The 22,020-nt window shown below is 35.7% G+C and overlaps 3 protein-coding genes across 5 annotated transcripts; 1 reads left to right on the top strand and 2 right to left on the bottom strand.

Moving 5' to 3' along the window:
* Positions 1 to 7,799: 7,799 nt before the first annotated feature.
* Positions 7,800 to 8,237, bottom strand: LOC109184417 (zinc finger A20 and AN1 domain-containing stress-associated protein 9-like). The gene has a single exon (XM_019334417.1). It carries the CDS (start codon positions 8,235 to 8,237, stop codon positions 7,800 to 7,802), a length of 438 nt encoding a protein of 145 aa, XP_019189962.1.
* A 1,852-nt stretch (positions 8,238 to 10,089) lies between these two features.
* Positions 10,090 to 16,453, bottom strand: LOC109184499 (uncharacterized protein At1g04910-like). Of its 3 annotated transcripts, XR_002054797.1 has the most exons (11): positions 16,028 to 16,453; positions 15,886 to 15,936; positions 15,703 to 15,793; positions 15,327 to 15,403; positions 14,477 to 14,565; positions 14,134 to 14,317; positions 12,995 to 13,176; positions 12,413 to 12,515; positions 11,598 to 11,929; positions 10,507 to 11,055; positions 10,090 to 10,460 (listed from the first exon to the last, which is right to left on the bottom strand). XR_002054797.1 is itself a non-coding variant. In XM_019334497.1 (10 exons), the coding sequence occupies exons 1-10, from the start codon at positions 16,190 to 16,192 to the stop codon at positions 10,665 to 10,667; spliced, it is 1,665 nt and encodes a 554-aa protein (XP_019190042.1). In that variant the 5' UTR covers positions 16,193 to 16,453; the 3' UTR covers positions 10,133 to 10,664. The 3 variants fall into 3 exon arrangements, 2 of the variants coding, with proteins under 2 accessions (XP_019190042.1, XP_019190043.1); XM_019334497.1 differs by having other exon boundaries at positions 10,133 to 11,055; XM_019334498.1 differs by having other exon boundaries at positions 10,133 to 11,055; positions 15,703 to 15,788.
* Positions 16,454 to 18,118: 1,665 nt separating this feature from the next.
* LOC109184501 lies at positions 18,119 to 21,926 on the top strand. The gene is made up of 7 exons (XM_019334503.1): positions 18,119 to 18,508; positions 18,778 to 18,867; positions 19,070 to 19,150; positions 19,281 to 19,418; positions 20,775 to 20,993; positions 21,244 to 21,336; positions 21,538 to 21,926. The coding sequence occupies exons 1-7, from the start codon at positions 18,242 to 18,244 to the stop codon at positions 21,697 to 21,699; spliced, it is 1,050 nt and encodes a 349-aa protein (XP_019190048.1). The 5' UTR covers positions 18,119 to 18,241; the 3' UTR covers positions 21,700 to 21,926.
* Positions 21,927 to 22,020: the final 94 nt, after the last annotated feature.

The raw sequence follows: 22,020 nt of genomic DNA, 5'->3' as shown, positions 1-22,020 counted from the left end.
TCCCGACTAAGATCTCAAGGCGGGTTTCACCAAAGTAAAAATGCCAAACAAACGAGTTAGCCCGAAATCCAATCCAAGTCCGACCTATTTGGTCCAAGCCGATTCATTGATCCGTACATTTTTTAAAAAGATATAATATGAATATATACTCTAATGGGTAATAATGGCGCATGGGATTATCACAATTTTAAAAAAGTTGTTCAAGAATTTGTTTAACAGGCGATATTTGGACAAATTTTATGTGTGATGCAACAACATATTTGTGTGTTACTCGTCATTGGATTGATAATGAATGAAATTTGCCACCCAAAAAAAAAAAAAAAAGTTAAATATATGTGTCGAAGATGAGTTTAAGTTAATAGGTGCACATATACTACAACAACAACAAACAAACAAACAAAAAATTATAAAAAAAAAAATATAAAAAAGAATTAAAAATTGTACGGAGTACTAGATTTCTTGTAATAATTTTAAAGTTAAATAATTGAAAATATATATGTAAACTTGTAAAGTTAATTTATAAAGAAATTATAACTTAAATGAGTCAATATTCTTTTTAATATCTTTTCTATTTTTCATTTTTAGGGCTATAATCAGGCCTAACTTTAATTTTTATTTTTTAAACCAGATTAATCCAGTCTGAAAAATAAACATGCAGATGGCAAGCCGGCAAATTTTGTAATGTGTTTCATCAAGTAAGTATCATTCTAATTACACTTTAGTTTTATTTCATAATATTGTTTTGTTTTTTAATTTTATTTTGCACACTCACTAGTTTCATACTTTCATTATAGCAATACTAAAGTATCATTTTAATTCTTCATTTGACAATATGCATTATTGTATGAACTCTATTTTGTTGTTTCATTTTCTACACACACTAGTTTAATTATAATAATGCTAAAATATTATTTTAATTGCTCTCCACATTCATTTGACAATATATGTTATTGTATGGTTCTAAATTTTAGTTTCATTTTCTACACACACTAGTTTCATTTTAACAACATTAAAGTATCATTTTAATTATACTACAATTTCATTTGACAATACGTTGTTGAACGAACTCTGTTTTTTAATTTCATTTTTCACACACTAGTTTTATTTTAACAACACTAAAATATCATTTTAATTCTACTACAGTTTCATTTAACAACCATGGTCCACATAACACTATGGACCATGGTCCACTATAACAACCGTGGCAAGCCATATCAGGCCAGCCCAAGCCCGCCCGTTTAACACCTCTACCCAAAGCACACATTTGGATAGCCAACGGCCCTAGGCGGGAGCCGTTGGCCAGCCCCGTGAGTAGGCGGCCCCAGGGCAGGGTCCTTGGTGAAGACCGTGGCCCTGAGCCGTGGAATGGCGGAGCTAGAAGGCAGGTCATCCCAAGCCCCGTCGAGAGCTCCGCCAAGCAGAAGTTGTGCAGTGGTCGGGCTCTTGTGGCTCAGCTACGTGTCGTTTCGGCACAGGACTCGCGGGCCCTTGAGGCTTGGACACTCGGGGCCGTCATGACGCACGAATGGAATTTGATTTCATTGAATTTGGAATAGAAATTAGCTTTTGTGTTAGAATTTGTGAAGATGAATGCTACAGTTTTTGGTCTGAGAATATTTACAGTAAATGAGAATGTTGAGTGTTGGCTCTTGACTATTCATTTGAGAAGCATGACAAATTATATGATTGTTAAATAATGAAAGATGATCAATATTTGTTAAGTTTTGCATAAGAAGTTGATGAGAAGCTATGTGCATAAGATTGCATAAGTAAAGTTGTTGCATAAGATTGCATTGCATGAGTTATATCTATGTTTATCTAATGTGAGGAAAACCTTGTTTTGGAGGACCGTTAGGACTATGTCCTTTCGAAAGAAATGAGAAAGAAACGGACGACATTGCGATCCGATATGAAGTAACGAGGTCGATATTCCCGAGTTACTAGGTTGGAAACTGCCCACCAAGCTTGGAATCCTGGTCAGGGGGTGTGCACACTGATAGTTCAATACCTGATTCCACAGAGTTTGAGAAAAGAACCAAGAGAGTGGTTCTATGGGCAAGATGAGTAATTGGCCAGCTAGAAGCTGAGCCCAATAGGTTCATTCACACCATGGTGAAGTCCTACCTCGCCCACGAGTATAAAGAAAGCGAGTCATTGAGACTCTAGAGAAAGCGAGTCATTGAGACTCTAGAGAAAGCGAGTCATTGAGACTCTAGAGAAAGCGAGTCATTGTGACTCTAAAGAAAGCGAGTCTTTGAGACTCTAGAAAAGAAGAGCAAAGCGAGTCATTGTGGCTCTAAGAAACCTCCACAGAAAAATATTCTTTTTACAAATGAGTGTATATGTATATCTATCTATACTTATACTAAAGCATCATGTTCATTTTATTGCATGATCAAGATGATAGCATGAGATTGCTTATAGATTATATGATTGCATGAGATTGCATGATGAGTATATGATAACATGAGATTGATTTGAGATTATAGGATAGCACAAGATCGCTTATTGAGTTATGTGTTAGCATGAGATTGCTTACTGAGATATATGATGTTATGAGATTGTTGATAAGTTAAATATTTGTGAAAGCATGCCTATTTGGTTAATTAGGTTGCAAGCATATAGAAACTCTATTGAGCATGTTTATATGTTGCTTAAGTGTTTGAGAATACTTAATTTAAGTAAGAGAAAATTGTTTTCCAAAAGTATATATTGTAGTACTTTACAGGGTTGAGTGGCGTTATACTTAGCTTCGTGCTAACGGGTTTGTTTTCTACTTGTTGTTTGTTAACCCCTTTCAGGTGGACCCAGTTCATGAGAGAGTACGAGTTAGACGAGATTAGCATAGATAGCTAGTTGTAGTCTAAACTCTTGATGTTACTACTTTTTGAGATTTGTAGTAGACTACCCTTGTTTTGATGGTGCTAGACACCGGGGTCTTATCCCCTAGTTTGATCGATGCTAGTAAAACTTTTATGACTTAGTTTGTTTATCTTTAGCCTGTGCAATCACCGTGAAGGGTGATTGTGGCGGTGACACCTCTATTAAGTTGTTTAGTAAAGTTTATTCCGCTGCTTTTGTTTATCTTTAAAGGTTTAGTCTGTTAATTAAGTTTAAGAAAAGTGTGGTGTTACAGTTCCGACCCTTAGACGTTTCTTAGAGAAAAAAGAAGCTACTACCGAGAGTCGCCTCGACTGAGGGGCTCGGTGAATAAAGAAAGAATCGAGGGTCCAAAACCTTAGAAGTTTATTAGAGAAAGAAAATTTACAGCCGAGAGTCACTTCGACAGATAAAGAAAAAGGGGCTCGAAGTTAAAGCAGTCGGTCATATGGCAAACGAAAAGAAGTCATGAGGATGGAGTCGTATGGAATCTTGAATAAAAGAGTCGGCAAAAATTGGTGCGACTAATATAGTGAATTTTGGGGCGAGACAGTATACTTTCTCATGCTCTGCTAAGTGCGAGACATAGAAAAGTGAGGGACTGGTGATGGATACCCAATATTTGGACACAGTTGGACCGCCTAGCACCGATATGGCACATCTAAACCCGCTCAATCACTCAAAACCCCAAATAAATATTATACTAAACCACCTATCACTACCCATTATTTCCCCATTAATTACCCATCTCCTACCCAACGTCTACCCATTAACTACCAATTAAATACATATTTGTTTCTTCTTATAACCTCCAATATATTACATATCCTAATAAATCCCTTGTTAATTACCCAACGGCCATAATCTTGAACTTGCTGCTATAAAAGGAGGAAAGGAGCAAGAGGTAAGGGGGACATCCATTCTTACAAGTACACTACCTACTATTCTTTTTCCTCTAAGAAGACATACCACTCTCCATAGAGGTCACTCTTCCACCTATCACTCTTCCCCATACTAGAAGACCACATATTACACTACAAAACAAATCGCGAATCGCGACGGAAAAATTCCGTCGCGAAACAGCTAAATTCCGTCGCGAATCACGTTTTGCGACGGAATTGCGACGAAATCTGTTCCGTCGTCTATCAGCTTGTCCAACATGCCGGCGTCGGGCGTTGCGTGAGATGAAGCTCCCGTATCCGGGTACCACGCCGAGACTTCCGTGTCAGCAGCATCTCCGTTCACGGCGACATGAGCTTGTGGTGGTGGCGGCTGATCCGAGTAGCGGCGGAAACAATACACCATCGTGTGGCCGTGCGAACGGCAAATCTGGCAACGGGGTGTTCCACCGCCACGGCCTCTGCCCGGATTGCCTCTGCCACGCTGTCCTCCACGTTTGCCGCCCCGGTTCTGTCGACCGCCGTGATCAGCACTGTTCCGGTGACCCCGGTTTGCCACCACCGCAGTCGCCGCACCACCATGAGCCAACGATCCGCCAATCAGATAGTCATCCGCATGGATGAACTCTTGCGCCTGGAGGTAATCTGGGGAAGAGACACGGGCGTGCCGGTGATGGCGAGAGAGCCGGCCATGGCTCGGAACTCAGGCCGGAGCCCTCGGAAGACGTACAGATTTTGTTCGTCTAACGAGATAGGGCGGCCGGCTTGAGCTAGATCTTCAACAAGCAGCTAGGCTTTGCCAATGTACTCTGCCGGATTTGAGTCACCTTGACGGAGTGCCTGGAGCCGGCTGAGCAGATTGAGACATCGAGCGCGGGTGGAGGAAGCCAACGTCGTCTCGATCGACGTCCAGACATCGCGGGAGGTGGTCTTGCCGATGGCAAGGTACATTACCTCCTCCGACGAGGACGAGATGAGAAGGGAGAGGATGCTTTGATCTTGTTGGATCCACTGCCCGTGCGCCGGATTAACAGTGGTGGATGTGGCCTCATCCGACGGAGTTCCGGTCGTGGAAGCCATGCGCACCGGTGGTGGACAAGGATGCGTGTCATCGACGTAGCCAAGTAATCCCTGGCCATGGAGGAAGGGGATGAGCTGCGTCCGCCAAAACAAATAGTTTCATGTCGTCAATTTGATCTACACGAAATGATGAGCAGAAGTAAGGTGGTTGGGACCGGCGGCTGGAGGTTGGCCAGCGGCAGTGGCGGACAAAGTGTGTTCCGAGGAATTGTTTTCGTTTGTTGCCATCGGTAAAAGGAGAGAGAAAATAACCTATCACTTTGATACCAAATGAGATAATGATTCTGTGAATTGAACTAACAAAAGGATATAATCCGAACTTCTCACCTGCAAGATCTGTGTCTCCACAGATTAGGAGTACCCTTGATGTGGACAGTAATCAGTACTTGTCAGAGCTGTTGGCGGAGCATCAAAAGCTTGGACCTTTCACTCAAGTTCTTCCCATATGTACCAGGCTGTTGAATCAAGAGATCTTGAGGGTATCTGGAATGTTGCCGAACCAAGGTTTTGGTGAGACATAGAAGCCCCAGTCCTATGGCTTCCACAAATCTAATGTCAAATGTTGGTGGAGCAGGATTGGGTGGTTGGAATGGACTTCCTCAGGAGAGGTTAAGTGGTCCCCCTGGAATGTCGATGGATTGGCGACAGGTAAATTGCGTGAGTTAGCCATGCTGAATTCAAATTTAAGGGAAGAGAGCCCCGGGCCAAGTGGCAGCGTGTCACCTTTCAATACTAGTGGAATGAAACGTCCCAAGACTGGCCATTATAAATGTTGATGAAACCTGCCATCATCGATACATCATACATGAAGAGGAGGTTCTGTTTCTGATTTACATAGTCATGGCTGGCTATTATACCTTTCCATCGGTTCACCGCTTATCTGCACTGTTACCTGAAACCAAGAATATATTACGAGAAACATACCAAGTGGTGGGGGGCCCTTGCGTGTGGGATTTTACTTCTCTTTACATCTCAAATAGCATAAAACAATGGGAGTACAGAGGAAGGGACATAAGTTGTTTTTTTTTTTTTTTTTTTTATACAGTTGCCTTAATTTATAAGGTTGGTCGTGCGAGTTGGAGTTTCGTGTGGGTTCTTGTGGAACTTCATTCTTTGGATTTATTTGTCATGTTAGTAAATTGTAGTGTGAAATATGCTAGCAAAATTACTATTATTATTGTTATTAGTTCATTGTAGAGGGTTAGTGGGTTTGAAAGCTTGTAGCTAATACCTTTTGCCTTGTCCATTATTTTGTTAGTGAACTGAACAATGATGATTAATATTTGTTGCTTTAATTTCCTCAAAAAAAAAAAAAAAAACTAACAAAAGGATGAGGTTACAATACAGATAATAGAAGAAGACCTATAAACTAGGCTAAGGAACATATAACAAACTTAGACTAATACAAAGACTAATAATAATAATAATAACAACAATAATAATATATCTAACACCTATAAAATAATAGGATCGCCCATGGACGCTATTAATATAATTTCTTTCCCCAAAATTTCAAATATTAGAGATTATTTTATTATTTACCAAAAAAAAAATGGTATAGACAAAAATATTTTACTACACATTTAATAATGATGCAACATATGACTTAAGTGTTTTTTTTCTTTTTGTGATGAAGAAAATTCATACATTCACTATATGAGGGTGTGCAATAGATAAATCATGCTCTAGCACAATAGAGGTAAACAACACTAAGAAGACCATTGCAGTGGGCATGATCAATTAAGAAATTTTTGACAAAAATCAAACACGTAAATCATAATCTTCTGCTCTCAGAACCATGCTCCACCCACTTGACCACCCCTTTCAAAATAATGTTATAATTATTTAATTCATATAGCATGATTCTTTACTAAATCAAAGGGGAATTGACACTTTGAATCTCTCATTCTCTCATCCCACTATGGTGTAAATTTAATCATTTAATTATTTCTTACATATATTTACTTTATATGTTTTTAATAGAGTGACAGATTAAAGTAACCCGGTCTTGCTTTAGGGTTTTAATAATAAGGACCCGATGCATCACTTCCATCAAAGCTTAGAAACTAAATTTGTATAACGAATAATTAAGAGATGATGAGTGATGGAACAAATTGGCTCTAGGTATGTATGAATCAAGTCCGATCTGCAGTAGAATAAGGGTAAAATAGTAAGGGAAATAAATTGTAATAGTATTTCGTTGATTGACGTAGGAATATTACAAAGAATGTCTTGTAGTAAGATTGGACATGATTTGTCTAGACCAATGTCATTTATATACAAAGAAAAAGACTTAACCGATCCTTAAAAATCTGACAGGCGACGGGCTGGGACTAAATCAAAGTCCCCAGGGCGAGCTACATGACCCAATCAAAGCTCACCATTCTGACCTGAAGATGGACTCCGAGACGAGAATGGTTAGCTGCTCGGGGCCGACTTTGGAGGCCAACCCCGGGTTGTCTTCTTGGGTCCTGGGTCCCCATTCTTGGGTGATTTCCAGAATTCTAGTACCTCCATCAATGAGTAAATTATGAATTTGTCTATCAACTATAATGATTTCGTCATTTTACACATCTAACTTCCTTTTTTTTATGACGAGGAAAACTCGCAACCACTACCCAATGGTGTGCACTTGATAAACCCCGTCTTGTAACACTAGCCGACAAATGATCACAATGAGGTAAATCAGCCTAGGTTGCTCATAAATATATATAAAATTTAAAACACATAATTTGTCTATTACGTCGAATGTTATTATTCTTTATTTCTTTAAAAAATATATTATCAAAAAATTATTCATAAATATTTCTGAATGTATATTGGAGTAAATAGTATTGCAACATGTTTTGTTCACCCACATAGAAATAATTTTTTATGCCTATATTAACTAATGCTTGTAATACAATCAATAGTATTCAAAAAAAAAAAAACTAACGTTGGTTAAATCCTTTCCGGCAACTTGTCAGCCGTGATGGCCGGATTTTCCTTAGCCAAAACCTTACGTCCCAAATCCTTGAAATCAAAATCGCATTTGTGTTCTTCCGGGTAGCGATGACGCCCACAAAACGTTCCTCCACAGCGGCACCCAAAGCTCATCAACCCAACCTTCTTCTTGCAGCAAAAGCACCTGTTACTCTTCGCCGGCGCCGGCGCAGACTCGGCGGCCAAATCGGCATTTGCAGTTGAATCCTTCAGCGTTTTGCATGGCGATGACGTGAGAGTAACGACGGCGGCCGACTTGGCAATCTCTTCTTTCAGATAGTCGGCGTAGCACTTGGAACAGAGGAACTTGTTTTCCGGGTGGCCGAAGAAGCCGCAGCCGCGGGCACATTTCCGGGGACTTGTCGGCTGGGAAATTTGTGATTGTGATTCCGACATGTTTGATCGATGATCTCCTTCAATTCCTCTTAAATCTCTCTACGAATTATTGAAGAATGTTTGTTTGGAGGTTTTGAGGGTAGCTATGCTTTGGTATATATATATAAACTGAAATATTAATCTCCCAGAACTAGAAGTATGATTATTATAGGAACCCTAGTCTGGTTCGAAATCGTACAGGCAGCTGTCTTAATATGGAGCTTATATAGGTTTCCCATATTGGGTAGAAGTAGGATTACTGTTTGGATATATAATTTTTTAGAATCGGAATATATATATAGATACAAATAAATAAATAAATAAATAATCACTAAAAAAAGAAAGTATGTTGAATTTAATTAAGAAAAAGAAAAGGGGAAAAGAATTAATAGTGAAATCCAAGGGCGATTATGACTGATGAGGGAGATGAATTTATGAGGATAATTATATGGTATTTGATTTTCAATCATTAATGTGTACCAAATAATAATAATAACAACAAGAATAATAAAAGAGCTCAAGGGTTAACCTACCAAATTTTTTGACCATCGAACAAATTAAAGTAGGACTGTAGGAGTTAATAATTGATGAGAAACGAGTCACCACTTGCAATTAAATGTTATATCAATGATGAGAGCAACTTCAGTCAAGTTGGTTAATAATTAGTTTGATAACTATAAAGTTCTAAAAATAGACCCCCCGTGGAAGCTGTTTATTGGTCTGCGTAATTTGAATCGGTTAATTATGGACAATCTAGACTGATTTATGTTATTGTGATCCTTTTTTTCGACTAAGATCCCAAGGCGGGTTTCACTAAAGTAAAGATGTCAAACAAACGAGTTAGCCCGAAATCCAATCCAAGCCCGACCTGTTTGGTCCAAGCCAATCCATTGATCCGTACATTTTTTAAAAAAGATATAATATGAAATTATGAACGTCTGTTAACAGACGATGTTTGGACATATATATATATATATATATATATATATATATATATATATATATATATATTTAATATCTTTTCTATTTTTCATTTTTAGGCTATGAATCAGGCTTAATTTTTATTTTTATTTTTTGAACCAGACTAATCCAGTCTCAAAAATAAACATGCATATGGCAAGCCGGCAAATTTTACTATTATCCATAAAATAAGTATCATTTTAATTTCCCTATAGTTTCATTTGATAATGTTACTTTGTTTTTCAGTTTCATTTTGCATACTCACTAGTTTCATTATAACAATACCAAAGTATCATTTTTATTCTACTACAATTTCATTTAACAATATACATTATTGTATGAGCTCTATTTTGTTGTTTCATTTTTCACACACTAGTTTAATTATAATAATGTTAAAGTATTGTTTTAATTACTCTCCACGTTCATTTGACAATATATGTTATTGTATGGTTCTGAATTTTAGTTTCATTTTCCACAAACACTAATTTCATTTTAACACATTAAAATATCATTTTAATTATACTACATTTTCATTTGACAATATGTTATTATGAGCTCTGTTTTTTAGTTTCATTTTTCACACACACTAGTTTCAATTTAACAACACTAAAGTATCATTTTAATTCTATTACAGTTTCATTTTACAACCATGGTCCACATAACACTATGAACCATGGTCCACTGTATAACAACTGTGGCAAGCCAATTCAGGCCGGCCCAAGCCCGTCAACCGCCCATTTGACACCTCTATCCAAAGCACACATTTGGATAGCAACGATAGACTTTCACATATATCAATGATAACAATTCAATCAATTCAATGTGAATCCTTGGGTAGAGATAATTGTAATTTGACAAAGTATGTAGTTTATTTCTAGTATAATAAAATGTACACTGAGACATGAAGCTGCTGTTTGATACTCATCCATAAATCATAAAAAGCAAAATTGAAAATGTGTCCTAAAAAGTAGAAAATTAAGTTTTAAAAAACAAATAAAAATAAAAGATGATCAAGTAAATTGGCCTACTACTTCCTCTGACAGTAAGTTGCATAGTCCATATGTAGACTGTAAGATAGTACAGTTTTGACTACCTCACTTCAAAACTTTTAAGTTAGATCAATGAAGTAATTTAAAAGAAAAAAGAATAAATTATATGTACGTTTTTCGGAGGATATGAGATACACCCTGCTATTATTGATGAGGGAAAAACGAATAATATTAATAACAATAAACCTACACAAACTAAATTTACCTGCCCAGATGTCCTAGCTTGTTTGTCTCTGTTGAAAAAGATGAGTGTTTTTCTATGCCAAAACTTCCTCCAAGATGCGATTATGGCTAAACTGCAGCTCATTTTTGGAAGCCGGTATCCTGCGATTGCATCTTTTTGAAGGATGCAGTGCTCAAAAGAGTTTTGTCAATTCAGAATCGCTATGTGTTTAATGTGAAGCTCTGATCTCTCAGATGTAAGATATTGCTCCTGTTGTCAATCCGAAAGCATCTCGTCAAACTCAGATTCCTCGGACATTAAGCTTTCATTTAAGTCTTCTTCCTGCTCTACTTCAGGCATTTCCACTAGATCATCAACATTTTGGTCATCGTCTTCCTTTTCTGACTGTATATTCCCCCCATCACTGGTTTCTTGGGGACCCAATTCCAATTTTTCTTTGCCATCAGACACCCTGCAAATGCAGGGTGAAGGGTATTCATGAAAACCCCTACCAGACTTTACCTCCACGGGATCCCCCATGAAGCCTCTCTGAAAATTATTAACTTGGGATGAAAATTCTTCCCATGTCATGTTATCCCGGCCTAAAAACAGACGCCACAATTTCTTGGCATTTGGCCGAATTGTAGGTTTGTGTCCAAAGTATCTCCTGCAGTCGAGAGAGAAAAAAGAAGAAAAAAAACAAATTGGCCAAGCTTCTTTTAGCAACTTATGACTTAAATAAGATCATAATATCGCAAATTTAATATGAAGTGTTTATGGCCTGTGGTTTAGTCACTAACTCAAAGTATTAAATTGCGTAACTCAAGTGATGTAAAGGCTACATGCCTCGTGATTTATAAATAGAAGCTTTGTCAAAGACCCACTTTTTTTTTTGAAAACGTCAAAGACCCACTTAATTTCTCATTTTGGAACTATAGAATACTCCAGCTGTCGGAAAATAGTTGGCCACTACAAAGTTTATTTGGTCAATTTGACAAAATTTTGAATTTTCAGCAATGATAGATATATAAATTTAATTTCTTATATTATTTAACTACAATAAAAGTACTTTTGACTTGGAAACCAAAATCTAAAAACTTCACAAATATATATTTGAAAAAGTCAATCAAAGATAACTTTAGACGGTCAATGTGAAGTGAAAAGGATCAGTACAAATGGGAGGGAGTACCAAAATAAGTAGCAACATACCTTCGTCCTGATAAAATTTTTGCCATGTTTCCATTGTTGTTGGTAACAAAAACATCACTAGCATCACAAACTATGAAGTCTAGTGCAGCCATGCGGGCAGAAAATCCAGAAAATGGTTGTAGTTCTTCAGTGGTGGCTAGAGTTTCCTTTGTATGGAAGTTTGGAAAGAGTTCCTTCAAAGGACCCAATGTGTCACCTCCTCCATATATTTCACCGGATGCGACATAGATATGAACTTCATTGCCATATCCAAGTGCTCTCAACATCAAACCTACTTCTTCAGGAGTTAGAGGGCATCTTCCTTGCCTCCTCCCCTTATCTGGATTGCTCCTCTGCAAAATGAATTTAGTATAACACCTCATCTCTATCAAAATTGGATATAAAATGCGAACAGGAGATAAGGTTAGGTCAAAAAGTCACTTGTCATTTGTCCTAGTAGCAGTGGCTTCTGTAAGTACTACATTCCCATTTTATGCATTGAAGACAATACAGGTCATGAAATGATGGATATGGAGCATGACTGCTGACACCTTAATCTTGTTGTAGTTAGCATTGTATAATAATATTAATAGACTGTACCATTTAAAGTGATGGAAGGAAGTTTCAGTCTAAAAATCTTTTGAAGCCTTGGTACATAGATCATCTTATGTCATAGAGAAGTAACATGAAATGAAAAGAGAAGTGAAAATACTCCCGGAGAAACTGACAGTTAGAATTTCTTTATCAAGTCATACTAAAATTTTATGATCAAGTTTATTCGGCATTAAAAATTAGAAATGGTATCATCTAGAAATTGAGAAAATAGTTGGGCTTACATGTAGAGTTTTCCACCTCTTCCTTATTTTCCCAAATTCCATCCTCTCCTCGTCTCCTCCACCATAATAGCATCCTGAGAATGCAAGCATATCAGGTTCAAACCTGTTGAATAAAAAAGTATACAGTATCAGCATGCTTTCTTATCCCTTATCTTCTTTTGGGTAGATCATCAACATCATACTGAAGCTATTACTATTTCAAAAATACTCCCAGGCCTCTAATCTGATATGTGCATCAACCAAAACCAAATAAGAAAAAGAGGCTTTTAATAATTAAAATTAATTGAAGTTGTAGGTTAACAGTTTTGCTCATTTGTGCCTAATAGATTATGAAACCATCAGATGCCCTTAACTTCATCTCATCATCTTCCATCTTCACATGCATATATATGGAGTACCCTATTATGTATAGTAGTAACGAATTCTATTAAGTACCTCACAAGTTGTAGTAATTGGGCACCACTCAATTTTAGAAAATGATTTATATTGATAAGTACACTCCCACTAATCCAAAATCCCACATCACTGGGGAAAAGCAAAAGAAGTAAAATATTTAAGCACAAAGAAGCAGTGAAGACAAACCTTAGGTGAAGTGCTATATAATGCTTGCTCTTCATCCTCATTCTCTGGACCAATTCCTTACCCATTTTACGTATAGGGTCAACAAACTTCAGAGCATGATAATTAACTCTGCATCTCAGTTTTTGCAACTCTGTATCCAATGAACTCGAAAGTCTGTAGTCAAACTTGGGGATCCTAACAGCCTGTAACAAAAACATATTGCTTATACATGTTCTTGACAAGACCTTACTATGTGAATGTAAAACACAATTAATCACCCTCTTTCTCTTTTCATGCAGCAACAGCTTAATAACAACTGAACTAAGGGACTATTTTACACAGCCAGCAAACATGACATCCAGACATCAATTGCATATTTTTGGGATGAGGCTTAGAAGCTCTTAGATCTAGATCAAGTCTCCAGGTAATTACAGTGGAGAGATTTAGCAAACCAATTGGTAGAATTATAGTTAATTTGATTTGATTACACAGGGAGAAAAAACAGATCTCCTAGAAGCCAAACCACCAAAAAGAGAGTGAGAATGAAAACAAAATCAAAAAGAGATTGTGCTTTAGCTTCAGAATCTCTGAGGCAATTATTACTCCCATTGCTTTACCATCCTAAAGGTAGCAGATTTAAAATACACATTCATAGTAGCATATTTCCAGTTACAGCAGCATAACAATGTCAATGTTCAAGTTCTTCAAGCACCACTCTTGATTTAACCAGCATACTTGATTTTATTGGTGGCAGAATAAGAATCAGGAACCAATTTCATGAAGTTCTTCCAAATACATTACTTTTCAAGAAAGAAAAACATATTTCAATGCCATTTTGCCTAAAATTTATCACATAATGCATCATGAGAATCCCTTACAATAGCAGGCAACTGGCAAAGGAATGCATACCTTGTCATCATAACAAACATTCCATATCCAAACAAAATATGGGAAAATAATAATAATCCTTAATAGTATAGATCTATATGCATCCATAACATCAGATGAAGAAACACTCTACTGTTATCCATAAAATGTTTAATAAAATTATGAATTATAAATCAGTTCATGGTAATCTATACCAGTTCATGGTAATTACTAATTACAGTTGCAGCGTCTTACAATAACTTGTGTCTACTATAAATCAGTGGAAAACTTACATGCTTTTTATTAAGTATGGGCACAAAGCGGTTAATATAGTATTTCTCGCTGCATTTCCTTGGAACTCGTACATTATTTGGAATCCATGTCTTTCCTCTCCTAAGTGGGAGCTCTTTTATGATTACAACATCATTTGCAAGATAAGATATGAACCGATCAACATCAAATATGTCCGGAAAATCACTGCAAAAGAAAGCACATGTAGTTGATGCCTTTTCTGAATTACATGCAGGAGTTGCAAACTCATGGACTTAAGTTTATTTACATATAAATTTATCCCTGATAAAGAACTAGTGAGCAGTGCACCCTGTGCACATGTAAAAAAACATTCTCCAAACTTGCCTGGAATCTTTCCAGAAGGAATTCTTGTCCAGTGCTGGAACAACAAGAGTAGCATTCAAAATACGAGCAACAGCAACAGCATCAACTATCTGCCATGTGGAGGACAACATAGTCCACAATGTAAAATATTTAACCAATGAACATCATTCTTTCTACCCAAAGTTCAAGCCAGCAAGAATTTCAATATATTTGTATTGAAGGAGCAATTTTCATAATGTCATATTTTAGCAAAGCACCCAATATATGTTTGTGTGTGTCTGTGTCTGTGTCTGTGTAATACATATATATATCCAGGTTAAGTCACAGAAGATAAGATCCAACTCATTTCTCTTCTTCTATTCTTTTTCTTTTTGTACAAAATACAGAGCTAAATACCTATATTCCAACACACAAATTTTACGACTTTGATGAACAAAGTCAACAAACATTCACTGAAAAATAATTACGGAGTACTTCAAAAGCAATGACCATTAAATTGATTAACCTGACTCGAAATGGTAATGAGCATTTGGCAAATGAATGATACAGAAAGCATGGTCGACCTGAATCCAATACATTATTTTCCAAAGTAGGTGATAGGAGTCTATACTAAATTTTGGTGATCAGTAAATGTCAAATTATTCATTAATATTAGGTTAAACACCTTGAAACAAAAACCTCCCCTTGAGCATATATTTATAGCAACTATCCATAAATAAATAAATGGATTTAAGATAATGATGAAATTTAACAACAGTAGACTCATGCAACCAGTCATATCACATTTCTTCCATTACTTTCTCTTTTGGCATTGAATTCCATAACTATTGCCCAGAGGGGAAAAAAATGAAATAAATAAAATAAAAATTACCCCTGTCCTCTGTTGGTTAAGACCTCCACTGGTTGCAATTGACAAGTACCAAGTTGGATTTGTTCTAGTTTTAGCATCTGTGATTTAGTCCAAAAAAGGAAAAAAGATCCAGTATTAATGAAATCCAATATTAGCAAAATGATCACAAGTACTAGATGCAATCAATTATAACCCATAGATTAAAATGTTCCAATATATCCAACAGAAATTTACTTACTAGTTTAAAACAATATTCAATTATTAAGAAAAAAACAATTGACTTCCACCAAAACGTCCAGTTAGCAAGAAAGGAAAGAAAATCTTAACAAAGGGGTTGGGGTGTACAAATGAAGAAGGCAAGAAGCTGAGTTATGAGCCTTATTCAAGCTTGACGCACTTGCAAATTTACTACTGGCATTACTACATCCATAGAAAAACTTTGCATTGTTTGACTTCCAAAGATCACGATCATGAATTCCTCCACTGGTCTAGATCACAAAAATTAAAACACCAGATTTATAACATAAAAATTGCAAAGATAAAGTTGAGCAAAAGAGAAAACTTCGAATTAAACCCTAACCGGAATATGAAACGCCGGAACTCCTGACACATTACTACCGCCTTCCTCCACCTGAAAACCAAAGTTGAATAAAACTCAAATATATGTGTCCACACACACCACGATTCTAAAGAGAAGTAGAAAAGTAGGTTGAATAATGTACCGATATGTCACGGCGGCGGTAATGGAACCGATTGCTATCGGTGAGAGGAGGTGCAAGGAATGCAAGGAAGAGGAACAGGAGGAGAAGGATGATAGAGACGACAAATATGACAGGGATTAGAGACCTTGAGCGGTGGTGCAGGTGACGCCGCCGTTGCAACGACATGTGGAATTGGTGGCGGAGTTGGCCGTCCTACTCGCTTCCGTTGTCCTCGGGCGAAGAGATTTTACAGAGAGAAAAGAATCGGCGGGAGCCCGATTCGTTCTGCGGAGGTTAAAAAAAAAAAAAAAAGCGTAACGGCGTCTCGGCGTTTCTTCTAGCCGGAAAGGATCAAACGATACCGGCGACAACTCTATTCTCCGGCGGGCTCCCGGTCTGCTAGCATGTTCAGTTTTTCGCTTCTTTTATTATTTTCACTTCGTACGGAGCACATTAAAAATGGAAAAAAACAACAACAAAGATGTTTGAGATCTTGATTTATTAAATAAATAAATAAATGAGTTAATAAGGGGGAATTTTCAAAAAAAAAAAAGAGTTAATAAGGGGGAGAAGAATGAATGATAAAGGTCTTAATAACCAGAAGAAGAATGAATCATTTCAAATGCGACCAAGGTTGATCAATTTTCATTAGGACCTTGTTTCTATTAATTAACTAACAAAACTTTTAACAAATGAATAACTTATGTAAAATTATAAAAAAAATAAAAGCCGATGACTAAATTGAACACAAAAAGTCATTTAAAACTAAATTAAGTAAAATCACTATAGTCGATAAGTATATTAGGTATTAATTCATCCTTTATATATTATATAATAAAGCTATATGGTTTGGAAAATAATTAATGTTACAATTAATGCCACAATATCCTTTATTATTTAAAAAAAAAACACACAACATTTAAAAAATAAAATAGCTATATATTATATAATCATATAAAAAATATACTTTTGAAAAATAAAATAGCTATATATTATATAGTCATATAAAAAATGTGTTCAATTTGAGTTAAAATTTACACATACAAAATTTAAAATTTACTTTCCAAATGTAATTATCTTAGTTATTATTCGTATTGTGAAAATTATAATATAGATGAAATACAATTAAGAATAAATCAATGTAATTATGTAAATTCTCTCTATAAGTTTATTTGAATATGCACATAATTAGAGATTATATTAACCATACAAAATTATAATTTTAATATTAATTTTAATTTTAATTGTAATTTTGTATTCTATAAAAATAATAAATACTTGACCAATGAAAACTCAAAAATATTATTATATTAAATAATTTAAAATATTTTAGTTTTTCTATTTTTTATTTATATTTATAATAACATAATTTTTTCCTGTGCATAGCGCGGGTGAATTACTAGTAAATAAATAAAAGCAAAACAATAATGTTCAAAACAATTTATTACAAGCAAAATATCTTATGAAGCCATTGCATATTGAAATTTTCATAAGTATTAACTATTTTGTTTTAAACCACCATTGTTCTTTACGATCTCCACCATCGGAGTTTGATAATATGAACACCCATTTAGTATTACACGTTTTTACATGAGTAACTATTCAATCTATAAATATTATTCCGTACATAAGTATTACATTTCTCATTCTAAATAACAAACACTTTATCATTAATTAGTGTTACATTTTCAAGCATAAAGTATTACATTTTTCACATTGACTCGACCAGTCTCACGAATAAAACTCTTAAACTTGATTAACATTTTAAACTTTTGATAATTTATAATAGTTTCAATTAGTAATTTTTAAATTGTTTTTTTTTTTTTGAAAACTTAATTTTTAAATTGTTAAATGACAATGACAACGACTAATTGTTCATAATGTTAGGCGTATTACTTTAATAATAACAATATTATAATTAAAAGATAAAAGATGTATATATAAAATATAAAAGTGATTATAATAGCAATAATTGTTTTAAATTTGTTTTTTTCTCAAAAGTTCACCATACTACAAGTTTTTTTCTACAAGTTGTTAGGCCATGAATCTTAAAGGCCCATGTATCCGAATAATATAATAGGCCCAAACTTTTATCACTCACTGAAGTGTCAAGACTCAACTCCCCCTAAAAGCTCTTCCTAGATTATCGCTTATGGTTATGGAGATAGAAGAAGAAGGGTTTTAGCCGGCAACAAAGAACAAATAATTCTCTATAAATTCCAAGCAATTTTGAAAATGTCTTCGTTAACGTTGAAGCCATTCTTCCTATTACAATCTCGACGTTCTTCGTCTTCGTCTTCCTCGACTTCTTCATCACCTCCGGCTCTCGTTTCGTGCCGGAAAACTCCACTCTTTCCTTCGACTAGCATCTCCGGGAGAACCAGTGGCCGGGGAGGGTTCGTTGTCAGAGCTCAATCTTTCGATAGCTCCGAGACTGACGGCAAGGACGCCGATAAAAACGATCCTAATGCCGCCGATTACAAACCTCCCAACGGCACTTTGGTACACATTCTCTACGTTTTGTGTCTACCGATTATTACATGTTTGTCGCATTTCCCCTGCGAGTTTGTTTTTCTTCTACAATGAGTAATTGATCAGGTTCAAAATCAATCGATAATTTAGTCGCATTGACTGCTTTAAAAAAATTAAAGGAGTTTGGCAATGGAGGGAGTAGTATTTGTATTTGTGTAAATGAATGTTGTAGTATCAGCAAATAGAAGTTTTGAATGCATGAATTACTAGTACTGAGTTTCGAAATGTAAATTTTGCAGCATAAGAACAGGAGGGATATTTTGCTGGAGTATGTCCAAAATGTGCAGCCTGATTTTATGGAACTCTTCATCAAAAGAGCGCCTCAACAGGTACTGTTAATGGTTGCACTAAACTGAAGATTTAGGCAATTCATGGCATATGCAATGATGCAAGTATGTCTTGTTGGAATTTCATATGGATAATGCATGTTTAGGTCAAGTTCAGAACTTCTTGTTTTCCTGTATTTCATCTATTTGTTGTAGCCAAAGAATGTAGGAAGAACTAAACTTTCTCCTGGTGATGCCATGAAAGGTAGTGGATGCGATGCGCCAAACAGTGACAAATATGATGGGAACACTGCCACCTCAATTTTTTGCAGTCACAGTAACCACTGTATGTGCCTGTGTTGTCAAGCTTTGCACCTTTTTTTAGTGGATTTTGATGTCTTTGCTTTATCATGGACATGCATTAGATTTAAGCCTGGCTCCTTATTAATTTTGAGTGTACATTGACTTCTCCTCAGGTTGCTGAAAATCTTGCTCAGCTTATGTATAGCGTTATGATGACAGGATATATGTTCCGAAATGCACAGTTCCGGTTGGAGATGCAACAAAGCTTGCAACTGGCTGCTCTTCCTAACCCTGAAACACAGGAGAAAACTGTGAGTTCTATTTTTATCATTTCATTTTCCCCTTTCTGATTATTTCATATTCAACTTTGATCCCGTGGCTATATTACTGCAGAAATTTTACAAAGTACAAACATTTATGAGCACACATATCATCTTCTCTGATATGATTTTAAAATATATATATATATATATATATATATATATATATATATATATATATATATATATATATATATATATATATATATATACTAGTTGATTGCATTACGCAGGGCAGAGCTAGAATTTTGAAAAGTGGGGACACTTAGAATCTGACTACTGTGGATACCTATTATTTAAATAGCATTTTCAACTAATTACTCTGTGATAGTTTATTAATAAAGGAAAAATTAAGTAAAAGATATTCTAACCTTCACAATAAAATAGGGACAAATACAAGAAACTTTTATATGTAGCATAGTATATAGATAGATAATGTGGTAGTACATGTACATCCTGTTATGATGGTTACTTTATTACTGTTACTGCTTACTCAACCTACAGCTTTTGTCACATGGCAGGGTAGCTTTTATTCTTAGCCAGTTTTAATTATTGGCTTTATATGCTGTTAAACCTGAGCTAAGACACCAGTACACCACCCACCTTAGCTGTGGCGGGAATAAAGAACCATGATGTCTTTCCCCAAGGTCAAAAGATTAGTTATAATCCACTTTTTGTTCTCATTATTTCCTCTATCCATTGCCTCGCGTTGCATTGTTAATGCTATGAGCTATTCCCATTTATTAATTCTTTAGATCTTTCAATCCCCAAATATCTCTCTTCTAGAATCTCATTCATCACTTATTTACAAGCAACTTAACACATACATTTATTAAAAAACTGATTCAAATTTAGGCATTTAGCAGTATTTATTTAAGTACTTAGGGCCATAAAGTTTGAATATTTTATTTGTCTCTCTCTAAACTCTAACTCCTGCTTGCATCCATAGAGCAACCTAACATAATTGAAGAACATTAAAGGGAATTTGGTCTACACAGGTCTAAGATGGTGGCATAATTCATTCCCTTGTTTATAATTCAATGTTTTATGTTCATATGCACAATGGCTTCAGGATGAATTTTTACTTTACAGTATTTGGATCTCAATTCTATCTATCAGCACTGTAAAAATCAAAGCACTGTTCAATTCAAAGTTATGGAGTCATGCACGATATATTCGTGATTTTGCAGAGCCTATTTCCTTTTATCACTGCTGATTATTTTTTCTTATGTTGATTTATGTTCTCAGTGTATCCTAGTTACTTGAATCACTGTTTCCATTTTCTTCTGTGACTCTGTCAGACCTTTTAAATATCTGATGGGGAATTGAAAACTCTTTATTATACAGGATTTACCTGATTATGCACCAGGTACACAGAAAAAGGTCACTGGTGAAGTTATTAGGTGGAATAACGTTTCTGGTCCTGAAAAAATAGATGCAGTGAAATACATTGAGTTACTTGAAGCAGAAGTTGAAGAATTGACTCGTCAAATAGAGAGGAAATCTGCTAATGGACAGAATGAATTGCTTGAATATCTAAAGACTCTTGAACCTCAAAACCTGAAGGTAAGAATGTTGACAATTCTTGATCTAGGGGGTATTTGAGCATTCTAGTTCCTGATCTTGCATATCATTGATCTTAAGACAATCTATTCAGTACCTTTGGTTTATCTTTTGTCAGGCAGTTCCTTCATTTGTAATTGGTATGACTACCATACGAATGCCTATATTCCGTTCTCTTTTGTGTTGAAAAACGTCCTGAAAGCTTGTTAGTTCCATTTGCTAAGCACTCTGGTATGGATATATTATTATGCAGGAGCTAACTAGTACTGCCGGTGAAGATGTTGTGCTAGCGATGAACACATTTATAAAACGCCTCTTAGTAGTTTCAGATCCTAGTCAGATGAAGGTACAAACCTGCTTCACAGAACTACTACCTTTTTAAATTCTTGTTACTTGAACTCAAGATTAACCCATTGCAACTTATCTATTGTTTTGGTTGAGAGGTGCGACTTTCAGCTGTCAGCATGCCCTAATCTATAAACTCATTGACTGGGGACTAGACATTTAGAGATTTTTAATTTAATTTATTTCTTTTAATGGGCTGCAGACGAGTGTAACAGAGACGAGTGTTCCAGAACTTGCAAAGCTCCTTTACTGGCTCATGGTAGTTGGTTATAGCATTCGCAACATTGAAGTCCGCTTTGATATGGAACGGGTGCTTGGCACTCCACCAAAGCTTGCAGAGCTACCTCCTGGTGAAAATATTTAGCTGCCCACACGAGTTTCTACACAGAGTCTTTGGTTTTTGTTGGTGCAAGATTTATAATACCATTAAAAGAAAATAGTCTTTATGGTGAGTTTTAGAATGCTGTTTCACATGTTTTTCACTCTTAGAACAGCTTGCCCAGAAGTTAAAGACGTTCCCACAGGAGTAACACTTCTCCCTATTGTTTTTATTTTCATTACTCTTGTATGCTAAAGCTGCACTCATAGTTTGCTGCTTGATATTGGAACACAATTTGGATAAAATTTATGGAAATTATCTGTATTTCTATTTTTGTACGTGAAATGATAGTAGCGATTACTGACA

The sequence above is a fragment of the Ipomoea nil genome, unplaced genomic scaffold (genome assembly GCF_001879475.1).
Source record: "Ipomoea nil cultivar Tokyo-kokei standard unplaced genomic scaffold, Asagao_1.1 scaffold1262, whole genome shotgun sequence".
NCBI lineage: Eukaryota > Viridiplantae > Streptophyta > Magnoliopsida > Solanales > Convolvulaceae > Ipomoea > Ipomoea nil.
Note: the sequence above shows the minus strand (reverse complement) of the source record. Positions and strands in the feature narration are given on the sequence as shown.

Bases quoted from the DNA above. Each gene is read 5' to 3' on its own strand.
- LOC109184417 (XM_019334417.1), bottom strand. From the start codon at position 8,237: ATGTCGGAATCACAATCACAAATTTCCCAGCCGACAAGTCCCCGGAAA.
- LOC109184499 (XM_019334497.1), bottom strand. From the start codon at position 16,192: ATGTCGTTGCAACGGCGGCGTCACCTGCACCACCGCTCAAGGTCTCTA. The intron at 13,177-14,133 runs GTAAGTTTTCCA...TTTTTGTTACAG, and splicing joins CCATACTTAATAAAAAGCAT to GCTGTTAGGATCCCCAAGTT. The intron at 12,516-12,994 runs GTTTGTCTTCAC...TTTATTCAACAG, and splicing joins TATATAGCACTTCACCTAAG to GTTTGAACCTGATATGCTTG.
- LOC109184501 (XM_019334503.1), top strand. From the start codon at position 18,242: ATGTCTTCGTTAACGTTGAAGCCATTCTTCCTATTACAATCTCGACGT. The intron at 18,509-18,777 runs GTACACATTCTC...TAAATTTTGCAG, and splicing joins AACCTCCCAACGGCACTTTG to CATAAGAACAGGAGGGATAT. The intron at 18,868-19,069 runs GTACTGTTAATG...ATGCCATGAAAG, and splicing joins TCAAAAGAGCGCCTCAACAG to GTAGTGGATGCGATGCGCCA.